Source organism: Schistocerca nitens, chromosome 4 (genome assembly GCF_023898315.1).
Source record: "Schistocerca nitens isolate TAMUIC-IGC-003100 chromosome 4, iqSchNite1.1, whole genome shotgun sequence".
Taxonomy (NCBI): domain Eukaryota; kingdom Metazoa; phylum Arthropoda; class Insecta; order Orthoptera; family Acrididae; genus Schistocerca; species Schistocerca nitens.
Genome location: NC_064617.1, coordinates 985081310 through 985106652, shown reverse-complemented (window position 1 = coordinate 985106652; position 25343 = coordinate 985081310). Strand labels below are relative to the sequence as shown.

Genomic DNA, 25343 nt, shown 5'->3' with positions numbered 1-25343 from the left:
ATGATAATTTCCCATGATCTCTCTTGATACCTTCTTGAAGAGTGGTTTGACTTCAGCATATTTCAGTACCTCTGGGAAACAGCCCTCTTCAAAACATTGATTTATTATCTGAGCTAGTGGGTTTGCAATTCTATTGTGTACCACTTTAATAACTTTGGTGGGTATTCCATCCCAACCTTCAGATTTTTTGTTTCTTAGTGTTAGAATAGCGTTTTCTACATCCTCCACAGAAACTTTTGAGAATTTTGTAAAGTTTTCAGTTTTCGCCTAGGCCAAAGGGATTTACTTTGTTGTGATAATCTGTTACATCTACATCAGACTTTGCTACATATATAAAGAATTCATTAAAGTAATCTGGTATTTGAGTTGGATTTACAATAGTATTTCCTTCAATGTCAACTTTTGGAATTTCTTGGTTACAGGCTTTAACACCTAACTCAGATTTAATGACTGACCACACAGCCTTTGTCTTATTTTTATGATTTAAAATGAGCCTGTTATTTGCCAGTTATTTTGCTGCCTTGACAACTCTTTTAAATATAGTTTTATAGAGTCTAACATAATTAATGAAATCAATATCTTCATTATATTTTAGTTCTCTGTGTAGTTGCCTTTTCCTTACACTGGAAATTTTTATGCCCTGGGTAATCCAATTTACTGTATTTGTTATTTTACTGCTGTCGAGTCTAGGGAGAAATGCTTCATTAAAGTCTCCAAGAAAGCTATTTAGGAATTTCTCAGACTTTTCGTCACTTGAGTTACAATAATCAAAAGTCCATGTTTTCTCTTTTAGCTTCTCACTAATTTTTAGAAAGTTTTCTTTGCTAAAGTTCCTGCTCATATGGGTTCTCATACTGAAACGTTCCTGTCTGTCTATGGCAGCTCAATGAACAATGTACAATGATCTGAAATACCTAGATCTAGACAAAATTTATACACATCTTCATATGTATAATTAGTTAGAACATTGTCAATTCATGTTGCTGATTGCCCATTGTCTCTGGTAGATTCAAAGAAATTCAATTTGAAACCATATTTCTTTACTAAGTCAGTGGAACTTGAAGTGTGGCTACTATCACATTTCATCAATTGAAAATCAAGGTATCAACTGGCAGAATGTTACACAATATAAGAATTAATTATGATCTTAAACTTCTAAAAATAAATTCAAATGGTGTATTTTCATATTACAAAAAAATTACTGAAAACTTTGTTGGCTACCAATGCACATTTTAGATTAACTGCACCAAAAATTTCTTACCATGAGCACCACGAAAATAGGATGACGCAATTGCTTTGAATCTTTCTTGTCCAGCAGTATCCCAACTGAAAGACAAATTATTTAAAACAAAGATTTAGTCTTTTACTGTACACAGTATGCAAATTGTTCACATCACTTTTCTGCTAGCCAAATGAAGATCCCATTTTGGCATTCACATCTGGTGATGCATCTAAAATGTGAAAATATCAGAGAGAGAGAGAGAGAGAGAGAGAGAGAGAGAGAGAGAGAGGGGATGGGGGATGGGGGATTGGGGGGGGTGGGGTGTAGGGGGAGGACAAGATTAAGAACAACAACAACTTGTATGGACTGACAACAATCACCTACAGAATTATTTGTATTGTACTACTTTTGAAATATCAAGTTTTCATCTCATTACAAATGTACTCTGGTTTTAGGTGTGCCAACAACAAAACAGGTGCCTCTCTTTTAATACTTGCTTCTCCTATAATGCTGACAGTGGTTTATTTTCATATGGAGATGTACTGTGAGTTCAAAGTCTGGCAAAGTAACATATGTGCTATTGCTCATTACATCTGTAACTTAATTGTTATTTAAGGTAAAGCAGCTGCAAATCATGTGCCACATTGAAACAAACAATTTGTATCAACTGCATGCTGTATTTACATCTGGCTCCTATATAGGTTAGCAGAAGTGTTTAGGACAAATGTAATACTATACATAGATTTGTAACATTCTAACCAAAATAAATGCTCCCAAAACAGGTGTTTTCTCTTTGAAGGCAGATGGGACATTTTTAATAACAAAGGTTACAGTTCCTGTACATATTTTTTCAGGAAATAAAAGAAAAATGCCATACTCGTAGTAATCCAGCTGTTACTTTGCTACTGTGTTCTGACATACAGCGGAATAGTAATTTTTTAGATGAATGTATGTTTTCCTCATTAGTCAACATGGATTCCAGAACCAATAACTATGAATAACTCAATTTACTTTCATACAAAATACTGCATTCTCCACCCTTTCCGACCCCATTTTGCATTGACCAACCAGGATTAGTTCGTACTTCATTTTATCTCTCTTATTTTTGTTCTGATCCTTTCAATATTCTCTCACCTTCTCTGCATATTGTCTCCCCCCCCCCCCCCTCTCTCTCCAAATCAATGTTAGATTACATGTTATCAGTGCACCTGCCACATTAATTTTCTATGAGAATCCAAGATTTCCACAGTATTTGCCATTGTCCTTGTCAGCTAAGCAACTTATTGTGGGAAAAGTAACAGAATCACATGGATGTAAACGATGTACTGATGCTGTATGTGATAAGAAATTATACTGATGCCAATGTTGAAACATTGTCAGCAGCATCTTTGTTTCCATCATTAAGTATAATATGGGACATACTGCTATGCAGTCTCTCAGTATAAGTGCCTTCTTCATGGACTGCTGAGTGGGTAAATTCTATTTCTATTAAATCTGTTGACACACATTCTCATTTCCACAGCCTCTTTGATGATACCGAGTGAGATGGCGCATTTGAGAAGATGATGGTTCAGACCTGCATCCAGCCATCCAAATTTAGGTATTCCATGATTTTGGAAAATTGCTCCAGGCAAATGCTGGGATGCTTCCTTTGAAAGGGCAAGGTTGATTTCCTTCCCCATCCTGAACTTGTGATTAAACCCTAATCTTCCTTTCCCTTTGATGACTGAATCCCAGTAGTTCAAAGTGTGCACCTGGATGTGTCTGTTCAAACAAGATTTTGTGGTTATTTCACTGATTTCACTGGCAAAAGCAGATATTACACAGCCAAAAGATAGTTGCAATCCAATGATTTGCTTAATTTCATTAGATGTTGCTCTGCAAAATGGGAGGAACATAGTGTGCTGTTCTTGATGTGTTACCTGGTTGAATAAGATTTTGTGGTTATTTCACTGATTTCACTGGCAAAAGCAGATATTACACAGCCAAAAGATAGTTGTAATCCAATGATTTGCTTAATTTCATTAGATGTTGCTCTGCAAAATGGGAGGAACATAGTGTGCTGTTCTTGATGTGTTACCTGGTTGAATATGGGTTTGGGTTTTCCAAAGAGAGCTGAGTTTATTTCCAGTGCCCAATAGCCATTTCATCTGAACACAGAGGTTAGATGGTTTATTTTGGCACCAAGAAGGTTTGCGCCCTACATACTTTTAGCTCTTTCTATCAGAGAGCTCAGCACAGCCTCTTTTGGGCAGGATGGGCACTGTACCAAAAATCGGTGGCACATAAAATACAGAAATACAGAAAAATCTGTTGTTGCTAAAAGCCAGCCTTATGAACAAGCATAAGACCTTTTGAGAGGAGACATGATGGATTCTGCCCGACACTTCAAACTACTGGGACACAATTATCAAAGACGCTGCGAAAATTAGAATGTGTGTCAACAACTTTTATGGAAATGTGAATTACACACTCAGCAATGTGTTGAAGTGGGCAGTTGATATCGAGAGACTGCACTGGAGTCCCATATCACACATCGTGACGGAAAAAAATGTGCTGCAATTTCACTGTTGATTTTAATGTAATATCTCATTACTGTGGACACCACTGTATCATTTACATCTACGTGATTCCATTAATTCTTCAACAGTCCATTGCTTTCCTGTTGAAGAAAATGGTGTTGACTGTCGAAAAGTTGGCTTTTTATAGAAAATTAATTTGACAAGTGCACTGAGAACATTTAATACAGCAAATCTACTACAGAAGACTTCTTGGTTTCTTAATGCTCCTGTTATCTTGGCTTCCTTGGCTAGCAATCCTAAGTTTCAGCCTTTTTTCAACAGAATTTTTTTTCTGTTATTTCTCGTCCTTAAATATTACACAGAGTACCAAAAAGTAGCCTATACTTGACTACAAGTAAAATACTGGAATAATTAAAGCAAATTTATTAGAAAAATCTTAAAACTTCTCTGCATGGCCAAAATTCAGACTTAAGCATTTGTCAAACATTAGCCACCACCTTCCCAGTTGATAAAGTTTGTCATGCTTTTTATGGGTTGTTGGACAAGACACTATGATACCACATCATTAACTGCCAAAATTCTCCACATTAGCATAAGAAACTTGAGTCTCATCACTGACAATGATTCTGTAGTATGCCTTCACCTTCTGCATCCTGACAAAAAACAAAGTCCAGAAAAGGAATTATGGAACCCAATGTGCACAGAACTTGTGGCACCCTAGTTGTTTAGTCATGATCTCCTGAAAAACACTCCAATAAATCTGCAGAAAGTGGTCTGACTGTGAAACAATGATTTTCACAATTTTTTTCATAAATCTGCTGTGCCAGTTAATTGATGACTACAGATGAATAGCCACTTCTGTCATTTTTATGAACATTCATCCTTCCACTCACAAAAAGATGATACCATTGACACACAACACCTTTACTCAACACGTTGAATCCATATACATATCAAATTTTGGTATTTTTGCCACCAGAAACTTTATTACCGAATGGACTTCACATTTTGTAGTTTTTCAGTTGCAATGTCCGTTTTGAGTGGCTACTGTAGGCAAACGAGATGAGATGTGCCTTTCTTGCTATCAAGTCTCTAAGCACACTCACATACTGTGTGAGTCATTATAGTGACTTATCCTCCTCCTCACTTCTTCCCATGCTACTTTACTGAGTAGGCCTCATATTCATTTCCTGATCTTTTTTCCCTGGCTATCACTGATTTATTATTTTCAGAGTTGTTTGAATATGTGTTTACTTATTGTGTCCTCACTTGATATTTTATTCTGTCTGTGAATAAAAAGAACTAGCTCTGTACCTTTCCTCCCTTGGTACTGGATTTGGGCCATTTCCAAAGTGCCAGACTATGGATCCAATGGTCACAGGTTGACCCCTAGTAAGTACTAAGATTTTTATTGCACAGGGGTCCACGTTAAAATGTAGGTCCCTGTATAACTGAATTAGCACGTCAGTTCAAAGGTTGGAAGACGGCAATGGCATTCCATCAGGACCAAGCCTGGTAAAGCACCGTGGTGTTTGAACCAATCTTTGGATTGATTACAGCTTTATTTTTTTTACCATACCACCTTCCAATACATTTATATATTTATTTTACTACATATTTTATTAGATACTGTTTTAAGCACCATCCAATACATTTATGTATTTATTCTGCTACGTATTTTATTAAATACAATTTATAGAAGATATAGTTAGGAGCAAATGATTACAAGACACCCTTAGAAAAAAAGAGTAACATACGGTAAATTTGTATACAGAAATTAAAAAAGGAATACATATTTCACAAATCATAAACGTGAGGTCTTTAGGTAAACCATAAATCTTAAACATCACATTTAATACCAGTCTATAATCAAGAAATGAAAGCAAGAATGTAACCTATGTTTCAAAAGGAAAACCTGCACTCACCAATGCTCAGATAAAATATGTTTGATATGATTCAAATGTATGATATACATAAGTACAATTTATTTCAGCTGGGTGAAAATATTAAACAATTCAAGTCTACTTCTGCACTGCATAAACTGCATATATAGGTTCCATCAATCTTATTCATAACACGTAGGTTGAATATGTGCCTTGGTTTAATTATATGTGTGTAACCATTATGCATCAACTGCATCAATTCTACTTGGTAAACCATGGAAATGATGTCAGTTTTGGTTACAACATATCATTGTGTCTGCCAGTCATTCTTTAACCTCACAATTTCCTGTAAATAAATGCTTCACTAACAACATCACTAAAGTTTATTGGATCACTGTCCAGTTTCACTGCAAGCATCACAACTACCTTCCAGACTTCACATAAAGTTTGTTTCTATTCTTGACACCTTATTCGTAACAACTTTTTTTTTAAAAAACTAATGGCTATAATTATAGATGACACAATATTGTACCATTTGGGATTTTAGACCCTTTTTGAGGTGGGTTTAGAATAGCCAATATCAGAATTTTATTCCATGTGCAAGATCTCCCATTCTTCACGCTTACCTAATTGTGATGGCTTCCCTACTGTAGACAGCTGCCTCCTTAATAAACAACACAGAGACTGAACATTTTGTGTTGGTTTATGTACTGCACATATTACTTTGTTGCCATCTGTGATCTTTGATCCACCATAAATTTTTGTTAATTTCACAAAGACAGTAATAAACAACATGTTTATTTTAAAGTTTAATTTTAAAGTGTCTTTATAATGGATTATATTCTTTTAAAAAACTAAAATCTTTTTAGTTGAATAAAGCTTCAAATTCTATTAATATTTTGCATTTGTGTATTTTAGTTTCACAAGAGGTCTGCCATCTGAGTGATTTCATAACCAGAAACATCCATTCCCTGTGTAGTAACATTTTGCATGTCTGACAAATAATTCATTAACATGTTGATGGGCTGTTTGTCAGATTCATTCAACATGAGATGTTCACCATTTTTTTTCCTCCTGATACTCAACACGGTTTGTCTGGAATATGTGGAGCATTCACTGGTAAGAACAGCATGACTATGAAGCATGTTCAAATACTGAAACCCAGTGAGGTGGTACAGAAGATAGCACAATGGACTCATATTCGGGGCAAATGGAGTTCAAACATCTACTAGCCACAAAGAATTATTTTTTGTGGTTTCTCTAAATTCATTAAGGTAAATGCTGGAATGAATGAAGTGATGTGCACTGGCTCTAAAATACTTACTAAAAGTCATGACAGGTTTTGCATCAACTGAAGATACAAAACTGGTTGTTAAAGACACTGAGGATTATTTCATCCAAAATGCGGAAATTTGGCTGCTGTTGCCTGCAATTTGAAATAAAATGTTGGAATGCTTTCTTTAATAAGAAATCAGCTGATTTTCCTTTGCCAACTTTGGCCAGGTTGAACTTGTGCTCTGTCAATAATAAATTCACTGTAGATATGATGGGAAAAAAATCCTAATCTTCCTCTGGAGTGTGGAAATCTGTCCAGTTTGGCGATTGTCTGCATTATTGTACAAGCTACAATTACCATATCAATTGATGTCTGAACAACATTTTTATATTAACAGTCAAAATTGATTCCTGTAATTTTGAAAGCAGTTTGCCAAAGAATGGTGATTACCTGTCTTCCCAAATTTGATAATATTAACTAATTAACTGATTTACAAATATAGCAGTTGCCAAGACAGTGAACATGTGCCTTTGGTACTAAATATTATACATCAATAAATCTGTGGTATTGACGGCGTCTTCCTTGACCGGACCAGACGTGCTGCTCACAGTTATGCTAGGGACGGCACTTTTGAACCTCTCAACAGTTTGTCTCTTGGTGAGATTGCTTTCCATCACTTGCAGTTTCATGAGGGGTGGCACCAAACCTACATGTCACCAGAGGATGCAGAATTGAGATGACCTCACTGCACGCAACTCCAAGTAGCCGGCACATCTTTTTAAGCAGCTGCAGTTCAGAGGTCCCCCAGATACAGTGCGTCTATAGATTATCAACATTAGTGTGGAAAACAGCAGTGAGGATAATACACTCTCATAGCTCAACACCACATATGCATTGCTAATATTCAGAGTTATGTAAGTGTATTAGCATTCAAGACTATTTGATTCTACCAAGAACATTGCTAATCTTATATAACTCAGGGCCACAGTATAACCTATGGGCACTGGAAGATACGTATAACTCCATTACTATGTGTACATAGTTTAAATAAACTTATTAATGTATTACCTTTTTGTAGATGCATAATTGTATTTATTGGCCACCTCAACCACTGATACATCAAATCAATGGCATATAACCAAATAAAAAGGGCACTTCATTGCTCAACAATTAGAAGAGTCACTGCAAAGCAGAAGCATGTGTTCTCTCTCTCTCCCTCCCTCCCTCCCCCCAACTCTCTCTCTCCCCCTCTAATGCTCCCCCCCCCCACCCCTCTTTCTCCCAGAGCTGGCTCTGCAACGTAACTGAGACGTGTCCCAAATGGGCTCCAGCAATGGGAGACAATATATCAATTGAGTATAAAATATTATAAAAATAATCAGTAAAAAAAAAACTACGCTCTATCTTCTTTATCTATGTCTGGCTTTGAGCTTCTACATTTTCCAGTACCATATTCTTCTTTATTATATGCATTCTGCCCTCAACCTACTAAGCTGCTGACATTTTCTGGCAAAGGACTGAAGATGTCTTCATGTGCTCATACATTCAGCTTACAGAAAAATGTTGATGTAACTCCCAACTAAAGAAAATGTTTTTAAGGAAACTGAGCAAAACGTACAATCAAAGGGAAGATTTCTGGAGAGGTGTAATGCACCACATGGATGGCATACTAACCACAGATATAGATGTTAAGCCTACAAATATTTCTCAGCAACTTCCTAACATTACTGCATACTGATGATGCACACATCTACTGTAAGAAAGGCAGTTTGGGCTGATGCACTAAAAGTTGTATTCCAAAGTCTCAATGTGATGTGTGATAACAGGTATGAAAAATAGCAGTATTATTAGTCAACATTCCTGTTCTGATGACATATGATATGTGTACCTCATAATGCCAACACGAATCTATACAATTTTGCACCTGAGTTCCTTATTCCATTTATTGTGGGTAGATTACACGCTTTTAATCAGGTGGGATGTGCTCCAATTTGAGAAGGTGCACCAGAGTGCAAAGAGGTAATGTGCTACCCCTAAGCAGTAAAAAGAATGATATAAACAGGTAAAAGACATGAAAAATAAATAAAAATAAAAACAAAACAAATAGAATAAATTAAATAAATGAGTAAAGGTCATAAATTATAACATTAAAAATCTTTTAAAAATAATGATGCAGTTTGAATACTTGTTTGTTGCAACAAAAGGAATACTACACAGAAAGATCACATAAAGGGGAAGTATTAGTTAGTTTGTAAAAGCTGATGACAACATTTGTGACAGTTCAAAATTATGTGCCATACAGAGACTCCAACAGAGAGGTATGCATTTTACAGGCAGTTCTGTTATAGTTGGGTCATCTGAACAAATGTCGAGCACTACTGTACTTCAAACCACACTCCCTCTGTCCAGTTCAAGTTATCAGCTAAAGAGTTAAAATAAAAAGGTGCGAGTTATGGAAAGGAGAAGTTTTCTATGCTTAAGCTATGGCTGTGAGAGGATGTTGAAGCATTTGCTGACCATATCCACAGAATCTAATGCCATACTTATACAGGGTGAGGCATAATAAAGAGCGAGTTTTAGGAGGCCAATAAGTAAAAACACTTTGTTGAAATTTTTTTTTATTTCATAACCTCAAAATACACAATGAAGCATTTTCTGCAATGATAAAAAAATCAGTTATTTTTTGAAAACAACTACGGTAAGATGGCGTCCATTTACATGCTCACATTCCTTCAGCCAGGCCTCAAAGTGACTCATCACACTGCGCAGCATAGCCAGTGGGATTTGACAAAGTTCCTGTCGGATCCTCTCTTTCAGCGCATCAATTTATCGAGGAGGGTTAGCTTGCTAAACTTTGCTTTTCAGATAACCCCACAAGCAAAAAATCACATGTTGTGAGGTCCGGTGAATGAGGGGGCCATTCAATATCCCCATTTCGGGAGATCACATGATTTGGAAACAAACAATTGACAATATTCATGCTTACTCGAGCAATGTGGGAGGTTGCTCCATCCTGCTGGAAAAACGTCTCATTGTTCACTTCGTAGTGTGCAAGTTGTGGAATAAAAAAGTTTTCCACCATGTCTGCATATCTGTGTGAAGTCACTGTTACAGCACTGCCAAAGCCATCGTCAAAAAAGTATGGCCCTCTGGCCCCCAGTGAAGACATGGCGCACCACCACTTCTGCGGAGTGCAATGATTACTGATACAGTTCTCTAGGATTAATGTCACTCCAAAGCCAAAAGTTCTGCTTGTTCATATAACCGGAGAGATAGAAGTGAGCTTCAACATTCATCCACGAACGGTTTACAAAGTTCTCGCCTTGATTAAGCGTGCCACAAAATTCTAAGCAGAACCAGCTTCAGCTCACATAATCTGTTTCCTTAATGGCCTGAATCATTTGGATTTTGCAGGGGTGAAAGAGCAAATCTTGGTGTAAAATTCTCCTTACTGTTCTGTTTGAAATCTGAAGTATGGTGCCGCACCTGTGAGCTGAGCAACGAGGGCTTCTTTCAATGGCAACTCTTAAAAGTTTGATGTTTGCAGATGTGCACACAGTTTCTGGTCTCCCATTTTTCTTCTCTGTCATTGACGCCATTTCCTCAAAGCTCTCAACCCCCTTTTTAATCACACAGGCAGGTGGCACCAGATGATTATAATTAATGTTGAAGTGGTTGCGGAATGCATGACATGTTAGCTGGTACGAAGTACCGTTTTGATAAAATGCTTTGACAGCGTATGTGCGATGCTGTGGGATCCAGTGTTCCATATGACTACATGCTATTTCGCGCCAAATGTAACTGATGCTATCCCTGCTACCTCTCTCCAATGCAGTCTGATTAGTGGGCTTCTTAAAATTGCTTGATATTGTGCCTCACCCTGTACTTAGGGATGATGCCTCACCCTGTACTTAGGGATGAGATGGGGCATTGTATTAACCACTGCGTCATATTGTAGGTGATGCAAGTGGCCGTGTCATTTCACTGGTATGTGTCAGACCCCTTGCTGCCCTCACTGTAGGGAAGTTGGTAACTTTGGTATTAACTGTCACTGGCCATGATGTTGATCAAACCATAGCTGGGGATGGGTTTTCAAAGTTTTGAAGGCAATGGAAGGCCTGCACAGAGAAAATGCAGAGGGGCCAGAGCAGCCATCCTTTTACAATCTCAGTAAGATCTGGTAACCCTGCTAAGTTTTGTGGGTTCAGAGGTGTGGCAGATGTGATTGTGAAGGCAAAATGTGTGTGAGAGAGAGAGAGGCATGAAAATGTTGATAGATAAGGGTGCTCAGGTGACCCTGGCCAAAAAGGAGGCACTGAAGGTGCACACTGACAAATTAATGGTTTGGGGACAGAAATGATAAATCCATTGGGGATTCGCCATGTTGAAATCACAATTGGTGGGAGAAGGTATGTTTTTGAGATGATCACATTAAGAAAAAGAAGACAGGGTTTCCATATCATTCTGTGTCGCTTTAAGGGTGTCACTGACTATAGGTCATAAACTGTCCAATTCGATAATGCAATACACTGCTACAAAGATGTGAGAAACCCATGATGAAAGACCTATTTACTGAATTTCTGTTAAACAGTGTATCTTGTGTTAAAAATCAGTGCACCGGAGACCATACCTGGCGGTTTGAGAAAGAGCTATTGGTGGCTAACAAAATCTGAGAACCCAGTAGACCTATCATTCCAGATTATATGCTCGAATGAAGTTTTAGATTGCCTCATTCAATAATTGGGTTTCTGCCAGTTATTCACGTCTTTCCTGCTTGATACTTCAACTGGGTGATTTGTAGTATCAGACAGTGCCTTAAGAAGACTGCGACTCAAAAACTTCAAGAATCACAGCTTATGTAAACATCATAACTGACAACAAAAGCACAGATATTAAATAGCCCCATTGATAAAACGCTTTGACAGCGTATGTGCGATGCTGTGGGATCCAGTGTTCCATATGACTACATGCTATTTCGCGCCAAATGTAACTGATGCTATCCCTGCTACCTCTCTCCAATGCAGTTTGATTAGATATCGAGCTATGCATGGGTGCATTAAAACCAATTTTTATAAAATGTTTTTAAAATGATATAAAAAGGTTTATGTATAAATTATGTTTTAAGAAAGTTGTAAACAATTTTATAGACAATTTTTCTTAAAAATGTGGAATACTGACATGGCTTATATGTTATGATAATAATTTAAGCACATGTAATTATGTGGAACAATAGATCTATGCCTTAATCTAATATGAGATGATAATTTTGATTCGTACTACCACTGCGCCATCTGCTGTACTTACGTATATAGGAAAAGATAGATTGCTACTTACTGCAAAGGTGACATGTTAAGCGGCAGTCATGCTTAAAAGACTCTTACGTAGAGGTTTTGGCCACAGTCTTCATCAGTAAAAGAGAGACACGCACCATTCACACACACAAGCAAGTACACATCATGTACACATGACAGCCACCTCCAGCATTTCAGGCTGGAATACAACTATCACACGTGATGCAAGCAGCAATCTCGATGGGGCAGAGAAGGGGCAGTGTATGGGCAGGGAGAGAGACAAAAATGTCTGGCTGAGTATGCAAGGACCAGGAATGCCAACGGGAACAGCGTCACGAGGTTGTGGGGCAGGGAAGTGGGGGAAACAGGAGCGAGAAAGGAGAGGAACGGGAAAGATGGGCGAGTGCATTGGAAGAGGGCAGCCAACAAAAAGAGGGTGGGATATGAGATTGGGGAGGAGATGACAGGACAGACGGGGTGGAAACTGTTGGGTGGAGGTTGTGGGGACAGCATATTACCATAAGTTGAGGCCCGAATAGTTACGGGAGATGAGAATGTGTTATAAGGATAACTCCCATCTGCGCAGTTCAGGAAAGCTGGTGGTGGAGGGTAGTGAAGCAGCTGTTGAAATGAGGCATGTTATGGTCAGGTACATGTTGTGCCACAGGCTGGTCTACTCTGCTCTTGACCATAGTTTGGCAGTGGCCATTCATCCTGGTAGACAGCTGGCTGGTAGTCATACCAATATAAAAAGCAGTGCAATAGTTGCAGCAGAACTGGTAATGACAAAGCTGCTCTCACAGGTGGCCTGACCACTGGCAGAAGGCCCCCGCCAATTATTTGACTCTTCTAAAACCTCTGCCAGAGCGATCCCATCCCAGAAGTCCAACACAACCTCCAGTCCCTGCTTAAAGCCTTAGGCCCTTCCCAGAACATCTCCCCTGAATCCATTTCCCTCCTCATCCCTATGTCACCCTGTACACCCACCTTCTACATGCTCCCCAAAATCCAAAAACCCAACAATCCCCATTGTGGCTGGTTATTGTGCCCTCACTGAAAGAATTTCGGCTGTCACTGAACAACACCTCCAACCAATTGCCCGTAATCTAGCCTCCCACATGAAAGACACCAACCACTTCCTTCACTATTCCCACCCCTTTATCTCCTGGATCCGTACTCATCACAGTTGATGCCACCTTGTTACACACAATCTCCTTAATACCCACGGCCTTACTGCCATTGAACACTACCTGACTCCAAACCCACTGCCTCATTCCTCACACAGTTTACTAACTTTATCCTAACCCATAACTACTTCTGCTTTGAAGGGAAGGTACACAAACAAATCCGGGGCACAGCCATGGTCACCCGCATGGCACCTTCGTATGCCAACCTGTTTATGGGCCATCTAGAGGAAACCTTCCTATGGTATCTTCATGACCTGGACTCAGGGCCAAGATACCCTATCTCCATTCCTTCACAACCTCAACACATTCTCTCCCATCCATTTCAAGTGGTTCTCCTCAACCCAGCATGCCACTTTTCAAGATGTTCACCTGCTCCTCTCTGATGGTTCCATCCGCACCCACCAATCACCAACAGCTGTCATCCATTTCACACCAAAAAATCCCTCCCATAAAGCCTGACCACCAAAGGACTGTGTGCTTGCAGTGACAAGAAATTCCTAGCTCAGTATGCTGAGGGTCTCGCCAAGGCCTTCAAAGATACACATAATCCCCTGGACCTAGTCCGCAAACAGATCTCCTGTGCCAATTCCCCCCCCCCCCACCCCCACCCCCAATCCTCCCACCACTTCCAAGATCCAGCCACAAAGCAGTGTCCCTTTCTTAACCCTGTACCACCCCAGACTGGATCAGTTGCACCATACTCTGTCAGGGCTTTGATTACCTATCATCATGCCCCAAAATGAGGGAGGTCATACCCAAGATACTTTCCACCCCTCCTAAAGTGGTGTTCCATCACCCACCCCACCTCCCCAACATCCTAGTTCATCCCTATGCCACTCCGCAATCCCAATCCCTTGCCACAAGGGTCATATCCCTGTGGAAGACCCAGGTTAAAGACCTGCCCAACCCACCCAGCCAGCATTTCCTATTTCAGTCCTGACACAGGTTTATCATACCCCATCAGGGGCTGGGGCACCTGTGCAAGCAGCCATATCATCTATCAGCTCTGCTGCAATCATTGCAGAGCTTTTTATGATGTTATGACTGCTAACTAGCTGCCCACAAGGATGAACGGCCACTGCCAAACTTTGGCCAAGACCAAAGTACACCACCCTGTGGCACAACATGTAGGTGAACGTAACTTACTCGATTTCATGGCTGCTTCACTGCTCAAGCCATTTGGATCTTCCCTTCCACCACAAACTTTTCCAAACTGCGTGGATAGGAGTTATCCTTACAACATATTCTCTGCTCCTGTAATTGTCCCAGTCTCAACCTATGGTAACATGGTGTCCCCATAACCTCCACCCAACAGTTTCCACCCCCTCTGAACTATCATCTCCTAGCTCAGTTGTGTTGATAATTCTTTTTTTGATTAGAACAAGAAATGTAGAGGAACTCTTGGCAGCAGGTGGAACAGGAATGCTAATAATTATGGCTACATGAGTTACAAGAGGTTTTTGTTTCTTCTATGCTGTACACAGTTTTATGTGATGGAAACAAGAAATGACAGGAAAACAACTGGTAAGCTAAATGCAGTTCATACCGTACTGGAAACTTTTGTTGCTAACTGACAAAGTTTGTACAGCCTGAGTGAATTCACCACAAGTGTGAGACTGCTATGAATGGATTCAGTACATGCCCAATAAATCAGCTAAATGTTGTTGTTGTGGTCTTCAGTCCTGAGACTGGTTTGATGCAGCTCTCCATGCTACTCTATCCTGTGCAAGCTTCTTCATCTCCCAGTACCTACTGCAACCTACATCCTTCTGAATCTGCTTAGTGTATTCATCTCTTGGTCTCCCCCTACGATTTTTACCCTCCACGCTGCCCTCCAATACTAAATTGGTGATCCCTTGATGCCTCAGAACATGTCCTACCAACCGATCCCTTCTTCTGGTCAAGTTGTGCCACAAACTCCTCTTCTCCCCAATCCTATTCAGTACCTCCTCATTAGTTATGTGATCTACCCATCTAATCTTCAGCATCCTTCTGTAGCACCACATTTCGAAAGCTTCTATTCTCTTCTTGTCCAAACTATTTACCGTCCATGTTTCACTTCCATACATGGCTACACTCCATACAAATACTTTCAGAAATGACTTCCTGACACTTAAATCTATACTCAATGTTAACAAATTTCTCTTCTTCAGAAACGCTTTCCTTGCCATTGCCGGTCTACATTTTATATCCTCAGCTAAATATGGGATAAAAATATTTGCACTGTGTAATCAGTGTGTATACGTGGACGATGAAAAAAAAATCCCGGATTTCCCGGTTAAAAATACACTTTCTACCGGATGAAAATACATTTTTTACGTGTTAAGTAACAGTATACCTTTCCTTGAAACTGTAAAACTTATCAATCCTTTAAATGGTTGTGGTTTTATACACCAGCGTAGAATTTCCCGGCACTTTAGAAAATGAAACCCGTGGAAAAAACACGTTTTAGAAAGATGTCTGATGTGCAGCAACATGTACACTGCATATTTTCATATTACGAAAGTATAAATTCAAATTCCACCAAACACCGCATGTTACTTTCCGAAGGACTGAAATCGAGATTGCGATGCGCTTTTGTAAGCCAGTTGTAGCTCATGTCAAGCGATCTCACCAGCCGGTGACAGCGGATATTCAGATCATAGGACACGTGATGTAGTCAGCCAATAGCAACATCACTGTAAAGTAGCGCGAACACACAAATAGGAAAAGGTAATGGTTTAAATTAATATACATATATACACAGTGTTGCTACAAGAAATGAAAAGCTTTTACGTTTAATATTGGTCACTAAGATTAATAAGCTGCAAGAGAAGCTAAGCTTTAACACATAATGATCATTTTTGCGCATGTTACACTTTAAAGATACATCACAAAAATGTGACAGTAAATTTTTTTAACAACGACATAAATGTCTGATCTGGGCTCGAAAATATTCTAAATGGTCGCCCTCAAAGATTTGATTTTTGAATGAGAGTCAAATGCTCTGCGATTTAAGAAATTCATCGGACATTCGCGCGCACAGAGTTCATCTTGCGTGAAAGGATATTTACTTTGAAAGTGATGCTTTCCAAACAACCATTCGCAATATTTTCCCGCAACCTGTTAGAAACAGAATCGTTTCAGCAGTTGCCAGAGCGCGCCAAATAACAGGTGTCGCAGCGCTTGCGCAGCTACGATTACGCAGGAAGCCTGTACGTTCTTACGTGTAAAACATTAAAAAATCTTACATTATGTCATAAAAGAAACAAGACATTAGAGGACACTTTTCATTTGAATTGAGAGCAATAAACGAAGAGGAAACAGCAAAATCATTTAAAGTAAACACGGATCATGTAGACACTACCACCTCCCACTACAACTCAGACTGCTCTGTGAATCGGGTGCGGATCTAGGATATTTCCGAACCGGGGCGATATTAGGTAGTGGCGCTCCCCCCTCCCTTGAGCATTTGAGGTAGGACGCCAAAAATTTAAAAATCCACTTTTCAAAAATATCTTCATTTTGTAGCAAACATCTTTCTGAAGAGTCTGATGTATAAAACATATATATTCGAGGGAACGTAAGAAGTGTTATTTGGTCTTAAGTGTGACAAAGTGCAGTGCCACGCCTCTCCTCACAGCATTCTTCCATCGCACGTCTCTTGTATTTCGCTCTGTGGAATTCAAACACGCAATATTTTGTAATGGAATGGGTGCCACCAATCTATATTCAGGCCAGTGGAAATTAAAATGTCCTGTGGTGCCTCTCCTGCTCCCAGTCGGCCGGTTTGACATCCTGCTCCTCTTTATTGACAACCTGCTCCTCTTTAAAAAATTCTCGGAATTAATACTGGTTGGGATTATTTTTAACCGGCAGAACAAGAACTCTTCAGAAAATTTTCAGTCTTTACTGCCTATTAGCTAATAACTTGCTGATTTGTGTGACATAAAATTAAATATAGCCTACATAAAACGAGTAAAGACAAGAGACAAGCAAGACAGTACACGTTTCTTCTATCGTTAAGTCCAAGCTTCTTTTCTCTGTAATCTTGCCACAGCTTTATATGGCGTACTTTCCTTTCTGGGAAAGAATCTACTACCTCATCAGAGTTCGTCAACATTTTGCTACATGAAAAAACTAAATGTCATTGTCTAATATTAGAAAAGCTGTTAATACAAATTGTACCCAAGACTGGTGTGGTTTCTTGATCTGATTACGTGTATTTTGTCACTGCTATATAAAACGAAATAGGCCCCAATATTGCAGCAGTTGTTACACACACCAAATAAATGAGATTGTTTTGGCACAAATGGTCATTTTTATAACACGAAGGAACATAATTCATGAAGTACCAACATCAAATGCCTATTAGGCCAACTACAAGCAAAACGTTTTGTGTTAGGAAATAGTTTCATATTTCATTCATACTCTCTAGCTTCTGAAGCATGAGATCGAGAAGTAGTAGTACTAAATTTTTAAATAAATTTCGAATCGTCATATTCTCCTGTAATTTGTGTGAGTCCCCGTTTCTTCTCCTTCCTCTTTCTAACAAACAATCTTATCATTAATTCTGCAACTATTTCTGCCAGTGTCAAAACTTATTCTCAGGTTAATTTCGTCACCGGTTTAGTTATCCGGTTGGGCGTTATTACGTGTTCATACAACGCGTTTTCCATGTTACTCCCAGAATAGAACTTTAGCGGCTGCTAGCCAGAGACTGTATAACTGGCCCTTTGCAGTGTAGCAGTCTGGCCAAAAATTTTCTGTCAAAATTTCATTTCCTTGGACACACGGAGGAGACAATACGCGATCTTTGTTGCCTGTTATTCCTGTTAGCCGTTTTTTTCCCACTATGGTAGTCTGAATCTATGGAATTCACTAGTAATTATAACAACGCTGATCATTTGCAAACCCAGTCAACCACATAAACAGCGACTGGCATTCCTCCGTTCGGCTTTATTCCACTCAGCTCATATAGACCCGTCCCCATTTGTTGCAGGAAAGTTTATTTCTAGATGCGACGGGGATTCCCCTGGCAGAGACATCACGTACACTATGCACGCATTCAAAAATCAACTTACGATTCTTTCAGAAATTGACTTAGAATTTGTTCAAAAATGTTCAAAAACCAACAGGGATGCGTTCAAAATCATATGAGAAATCGATAGACCAACGTGCGCTGGGTGCTATGGGCTTTGTGAAACAAGATCTTTTTCCTCAATAATATGAATTTGGCGACCCCCCCCCCCCCCCCCCGAAACTATCGCCCAGGGCAGATAACCCGGCTTGTCCCCACCCCCTAGTTCCGGGCCTGTTGCGCATACGTGAATCTGGCAGATTAGGCGCACCAGTAAACTTTTTCCGGATAGCATCTGGCTGCTTGCTGCTATTGCTTATAAAGCTAACTGCCACACTTCCGTAGCCAGAAGCAGGAGAAGGTACTACTCATAGGAGACTCAACTGTACATGTGGATAAGCTCGCTCGCAACTGCTCAAACGACCCTAATGTGAAGTTGTGAAGTCACGCCCATCGGAGGCAATTTGTTGTTATGAAACATTGCATAGTCTACCTAAAGCCTTTGACACATTTTGCTGTTGGCAGATGCTTGTAAGAGCACTGTGTTTTGTTGTTGTATATGGTGAATTTCCTTTGCAACTTAAATTTTATTTTCATTTCTTTTTCTCTCATTCATTTTTTATTGCTGTAGTATTATTCTGCAGTAGCAAGATACTGTAATATTCTTTGTTAGAGTATTGGTTCTTACCAGTCAAAGTTACAAAAATTTAACTGAAAACTAAAACAATGAAAAATTCCCGGAATTCTAAAAACTTCCCGGGTTTTTCCCGGTTTTCTCCCAGATGAAAAAATTCCCGGTTTTTCCCGGATCTCCCGGGTCGTATACACCCTGGTAATGCAAAAACAGTTTACTGCAGTACTCTGGAGGTTTATTATGGTATACAACCAGAAGGACAATATTGAGTATTTAATGCTCCTGAGGGCACAGTGAAGAGACTTGTGGTGCCTATGCCTGCAGAAAATTCTAATAGGAAACTGACAACTGGTACACAAGCTACCTCCTTTCTGAACGTTTGTTGCAGAGGAAATCACCTTCATTGGAACAACGAGGACGATCAGACATGAAAATTCTCCAGAATTTGTCCAAAACAAAACAAGAGAAATTGGAAGAGCAATGTTTGGATTTCAGAAGGGATAAGGCCTTAGTTTCATAAGTTCCTCATAACAACAATGCTATCAACTTCTGTCTGCTATGAATGACACAGTAATAGTTGATGAAGAAACACACAAACCTGAAGTAATAATTGACTACAATGTGACAAAAAGTGGAGTTTACATCGTAGATAAAATGTGTGCCTGTAACTCCATCCCAAGAATTACACAAAGATGGACATTTGGCTATTTTTTCACTTTTTTGAACATGGCTGGAATTAATTTACAAAGCCACAGAAAACTACACGGAGGCACATCTGTCTGAAGAAGCTAGCAGCAGGCCTTATGAAAGAACAACTCATAACTGGAGCTCAACTCAAATTGTCGCCAGCCGATCTCAACATATTTCTTATACAATTTTCTGCTGAACTATCAGCTTCTGAAGATCAGAGCCTTGAACCTCCAACGAAGACATGTGGGACCTGTATCTGTTATGGACATGACAATATTCATCCACTTCAATTAAATGTGATAGAAGTATGAACATTACTTGTAAATGGCACACTAAGAAACAAATTGTCCATGAAAAGTGTTAGGAAACTGAACGTATGTCAGAATAACTGGCTAAAATGTTGCCGAAAGAAGTAGAAGAGATGAAGTTTTTGTTATAATAGGTAATGATAGTGGATGTGAACTGTTTTCTTCAATATATTTAATAGTTTCTTCAGCACAGGCTTGCTTTTGCTTAAAAATATCCATGTTGTAAATTTTAAAACACATGCCAACCTATATGATAACATTACACACACCTGCTACAAGGTTAATAATCTGAAAGGAACCTAACTGGTATACCATCTAGCCCAGAGGACTTCTCTCTATTAAGTGACTTACATTACTTTCCTCCACTGAGGGTACCTACTTTCAATTGGTCCATGTTGATGGCTGTTTATGATTCAAATTCTGAATATTTACTGCATCTTCTTTGGTGAAAGAATGTCAGAAAACTATGTTCAGTAACTCCACTTTAATAGCACTTTCATTAGCAACATACCATTGCTATTGTGCAGTGAAGGTATTGACTGTGTCTTACGGCTGGTATACATGAAACCATAATCTCTGGATTTTCTGCCAGATTTTGAGACGAGTCTCCTTATGGAAACTCATAAATGATCTCACATTGGCATCTGCAAATGGGACGAGTGCAGTTCCTTGTAGAAAGAGAGAACAGGTAACAGTGTTCCTGGCTAATCCAAGCTACTGGAGTGAATATCTGTGGTCAATTTTACACACAGAAACTGATGGATACTACCATGTCCATAGCTGTACAATGAGCAACATACTGGATAACATAATAATAATAATAATTCTGCAAACAATTAATCAACTAAATCTTTTACTCTTACTCTGGATTGTAGCTACAGAATACGCTAAGGACAGCATGCTAAGCATCTCCCTTTCCCCATTCTCTCAATGAACATCTATATTTGTGGTGGTGGTGGTGGTGGTGAGAGGGGGAGCAGTAACTTATCACTAGTTCAGTGCCAGGATCAGACAGACAATAAAGAATGAAACAACACATTCAAGATTCAATTGTTAGTTTTAACCATTTCTTAAGTTCTTTTTTTTTTCATATCTGAAGTGAAGTGACTTCTAAACAGTATCAGTTACTGTTATTTTCAGATGAAAAGTATTTTTAACAACCTCCACTATGGTACTTACATTTGTAGATTGAATGGCACATTCAGTATATCAAATCGTTCTACTTCAAAATCTACACCAATTGTAGACTTGTAGTTTGCATCAAATCGCTCGTGACAAAACCTGAAACATCATTTACCATGGAATGATTCTTAACACTGCAGAAACTTAATACTATTATCAGTACGAAAATAGCAAGTTCATTTTTTTATGGGTTACTTTAACTTTTTTTACTACATCTTTCAACAGGACAATAAACTCACCCACTACAATTTTCCATAGTCCTAGTGGAAAATTCTGTCTAAAACTATGTGTGTTTTTGAGTTATCTTAAGAATATTACGGGTAGGTTTTAATTATTGATCAATACACAAAAGAATAATTTCAACTTTTTAACAAGGAGAGGTGTCGCCAGCAGAGCGATCAATGTTTTGAAACTATCTATATGGTGTTGTAGGTTAAGATCCCTTGTATCACACACTGCGGCCATTCACCCTGGTGGGCCCTCGATTGCGAGTAATTGGGGGGGGGGGGGGGGGGGGAACGGAATTTTGTGTGACTCAATAGCATTACAAAAAGTGTATGTTTTTTAGTCTGGTTGTGTGCTGTAATGGATAGAATAGGAGCTTTACAAGCAGGAGGTTGAGGGATCGAATCTTATTAGCCACAGTTAGTTATTTTTGTTTTTAAAACTTTATTGAAATGGTTTTCATCATTATTTTTAAACAGTTACGTGACTGAAATGTAATTTTAAATTCATTTCCTTTGTCACATAATTTTAATCATAATATCAACTTCTTCACTTTCTCTAATTGTTCTTCCTAGAATTCTTTTTCCACTTGAAATCTTTGTTCATGTGTTTTTAATTAATTTTGATTTAATTTCTTTTGTTTTATCATCCTATTTTTTCCATCTGCCATTACTGTGTTCATTATATCTATTTCTCATTTTGCTAGAATTTTGTTTTACTTATAAATCCATCTTTCATTTAAATTTTAATCTGCATTATATTGTCAATTGTGCAATAAGTATTTAGATTACGTTTTAAATGTTTGTATGAGGATTACCTTGCAAAAAAACTGCATGTATGATAATAAAAATAGATTTGTCAAACCACTGCACAAATATAAACAGATTATTTTGTCTTTTGTTTTTTAACTGATACATCAGAACTGTAAAATAATTGAATATTGTAATATGACTATAATAGGGGGAAATATTCCACGTGGGACAAATATATATAAAAAACAAAGATGCTGTAACTTACCAAATGAGAAAGTGCAGGTATGTTGATATACACAATAAAAAACACACAAACACACACACAAATTTCAAGCTTTCGCAACCCAAGGTTGCTTCCTCAGGAAAGAGGGAAGGAGAGGGAAAGACGAAAGGATGTGGGTTTTAAGGGAGAGAGTAAGGAGTCATTCCAGTCCCGGGAGTGGAAAGACTTACCTTAGGAGGAAAAAAGGACAGGTATACACTCGCTGATGGGTGATAGCTATCAAAGTGGAGGTATACTGATGGTTTTTAGGTTTGATATGGATGGAGGTACTGATGTAACTATCTTTCAGTTGGAGGTCAGCATCGAGGAAGGTGCTTGCTGGGTTGAGGAGGACCATGAGAAACGAAGAGGGAAGAAGGTGTGAGATTCTGGAAGGATGTGGACAGGGTATCCTCATCCTTGATCCAGGTCACGAAGATATCGTCAATGAATCTAAACCAGGTGAGGAGTTTGGGATTCTGGGTATGTAGGAAAGATTCCCCTAGATAGCCCATGAAAAGGTTGGCATAGGATGTGCCATGAGGTGCCCATTGCCCTATCATGGATTTGTATGTAGGTGATGTTTTCAAAGGAGAAGTCATTGTGAGTGAGGATATAGCTGGTCATGGTGACCAGGAAGGGGGTTATAGGTTTGAAATCCATTGGGGACTGGGAACGGTAGTGCTCAACAGTAGTGAGGCCATGGGCATTAAGGATGTTAGTGTAAAGGGAGGTGGCATGAATAGTGAGTAAAGGAACAGGAACTGTTGAGAGTTGGTAGAGGAAATGGTTGGCACCTTTTATATAGGAGGGTAGGTTGTGAGTAACAGACTGAAGGTGTTGGTCTACGAGAGCAGAGTGTCTCTCAGAGGGGGCATAGTAACCACACACAATGGGGCATCCTGGATGATTGGGTTGACGACAGGCTGAAGATCCTGATGGATTTCTGGAATGGGCCACTGTGGCAGGCTTTGTAAGTGGGCGAATTGGACAGCTGGTGGAGTCCTTCTGACAGGTAATTCTTGCAGTTCAAAACCACAGTGGAGGAGCCTTTGTCAGCAAGTAAGATTATAAGGTTGGAATCAGTTTTTAGGTGGTTACTGCAGTTCTTTCTGTGGATATAAGGTTAATTTGCATGTTGAGGGACTTGGGGAATGATGGTGAGGTGCAAGATTCGAGGTTAAGACATTATGGAAAGTAACAGGGGGTGATCTGAGGGCAGGGGGAGTATCATGGTTGGATAGAGGAGTAAACTGAATTGGGCATGGTTCAACATTGGTCTCTGGTTGAGTCTGATTGGTGGCAAAAAAATGTTTCCAATGTAGGGATTGGGAGAAGGAGAGAAGGTCTGTAACAAGTCCAGCATGATTGAATTTGGGAGTGGGGTAAAAGGTAAGGCCTTTTGAAAGGATTGATACTGCCATGGGACTGAGGATTTTGGAGGAAAGTTTCTACAATGAGCATGACAACCAACAAGCTGTTTGTCCACATGAAAGGCCACTGACAAACTATAGCCAAAAAATAGCTGCACCGCCCAGTTGCTGAGTACATTGCCCATCACAACGTTCTTCATTTCAATGACTGCTTCACATCCTGTGCCATCTGGATCCTTCCTACCAACATCTGCTTTTCTGAATTGCACAGGTGGGAACTCTCTTTGCAATATATTTTACATTCCATAACCCTCCTAGCCTTAACTTTTGTTAGTCACTGTCCTTTACCCACCATCACCTTCACTATTCCTACTCTTGCATTACATAGCCTTCTACTTCACCAATGCACCCATAGTATTTTTTTTCTTCTTCTCTTATTTTCCATTCTCTGTCCAACCTTTCATGTGCACTCAGCTGCCCTACCTTCTCCCCACCTCATCCCTGTATGGTACCACAAGCAGCATTTAACCATCTCCCACCCCTACCCTCCTATCCCTCCCTCCTTACACCAGCCTCCTCCTTATTCCCACCACTAGACTGCTTCTCCCATCAAGACTATCTTTTTCATACTAATGCCAGATTCAAAGGTTGTGAATTTACCTAGATACTTAGAGATTACGCTCATGAATAACTTAAACTGGAACGATCACATAGATAATGTTGTGGGGATAGCTAATCAAAGACTGTGTATTGGAAGAACACTTAGATTTTTTAACACAACTCCTAAAGAGACTGTCTACACTACACTTGCATGGCATTTTCTGGAGTACTGCTGCGTGGTGTGGGCTTCGCATCAGACAGGATTGATGGAGAACATCAAGAAAGTCTAAAGAACAGGAACTCATTTTGTACTGTCAGGAAACAGGGAAGAAAATGTCACAGACATGATATGCAAGGTGGGGTGGCAATCATTAGAACAAAGGCATTTCCTGTTGAGGTGGGATATTTTCAAGAAATTTAAAATATTAACTTTCTCCACTGAATGCAACAATATTTTATTTGTGCCCATTAATGCAGGGAGAAATGGTCATTGTAATATAATAAGAGAAATCATAGCTCATATGGAAAGATTTCTGGGTTCTTTTATCCTCCACACTGTTAAGAGTGTGGAAAGGTAGATAAATAACTTGAAGGGGTTCAAAGGCACTTAATTGCAAGCTGCAGAGTAGTCATGGAAGTATAGGTGTAGATGTGACACAATGAATCTTCTAGAGGATACTGAGATCCATATACATAAGAACAGTTTTCTTCGGCTAATTATGAGTGAGCAAACAGAGTCATCCAACATTGTTTAATTTAATTTTTTTACCCTTTTGTGTAAAAACAATATAAATTGCCTATAACTTTATTGTAAAACTCACATTTATATGATATTCATAGTCTGATATACAAAAACATTACAACTTATTTCTTACAT

General features: G+C 39.1%; 1 protein-coding gene across 1 annotated transcript in view; it reads right to left on the bottom strand.

The window, feature by feature from the left end:
- LOC126252931 (ras-related protein Rab-34-like) overlaps window positions 1–25343 on the bottom strand; it is a 99244-nt gene that overhangs the window by 49258 nt on the left and 24643 nt on the right. Inside the window, exons 3-4 of the mRNA XM_049953926.1 lie at window positions 21252–21353; window positions 1262–1326 (exon numbers count right to left, since the gene is read on the bottom strand). Coding sequence (XP_049809883.1) covers window positions 1262–1326; window positions 21252–21353 — 167 coding nt within the window. The remainder of the gene's footprint in view (window positions 1–1261; window positions 1327–21251; window positions 21354–25343) is intronic.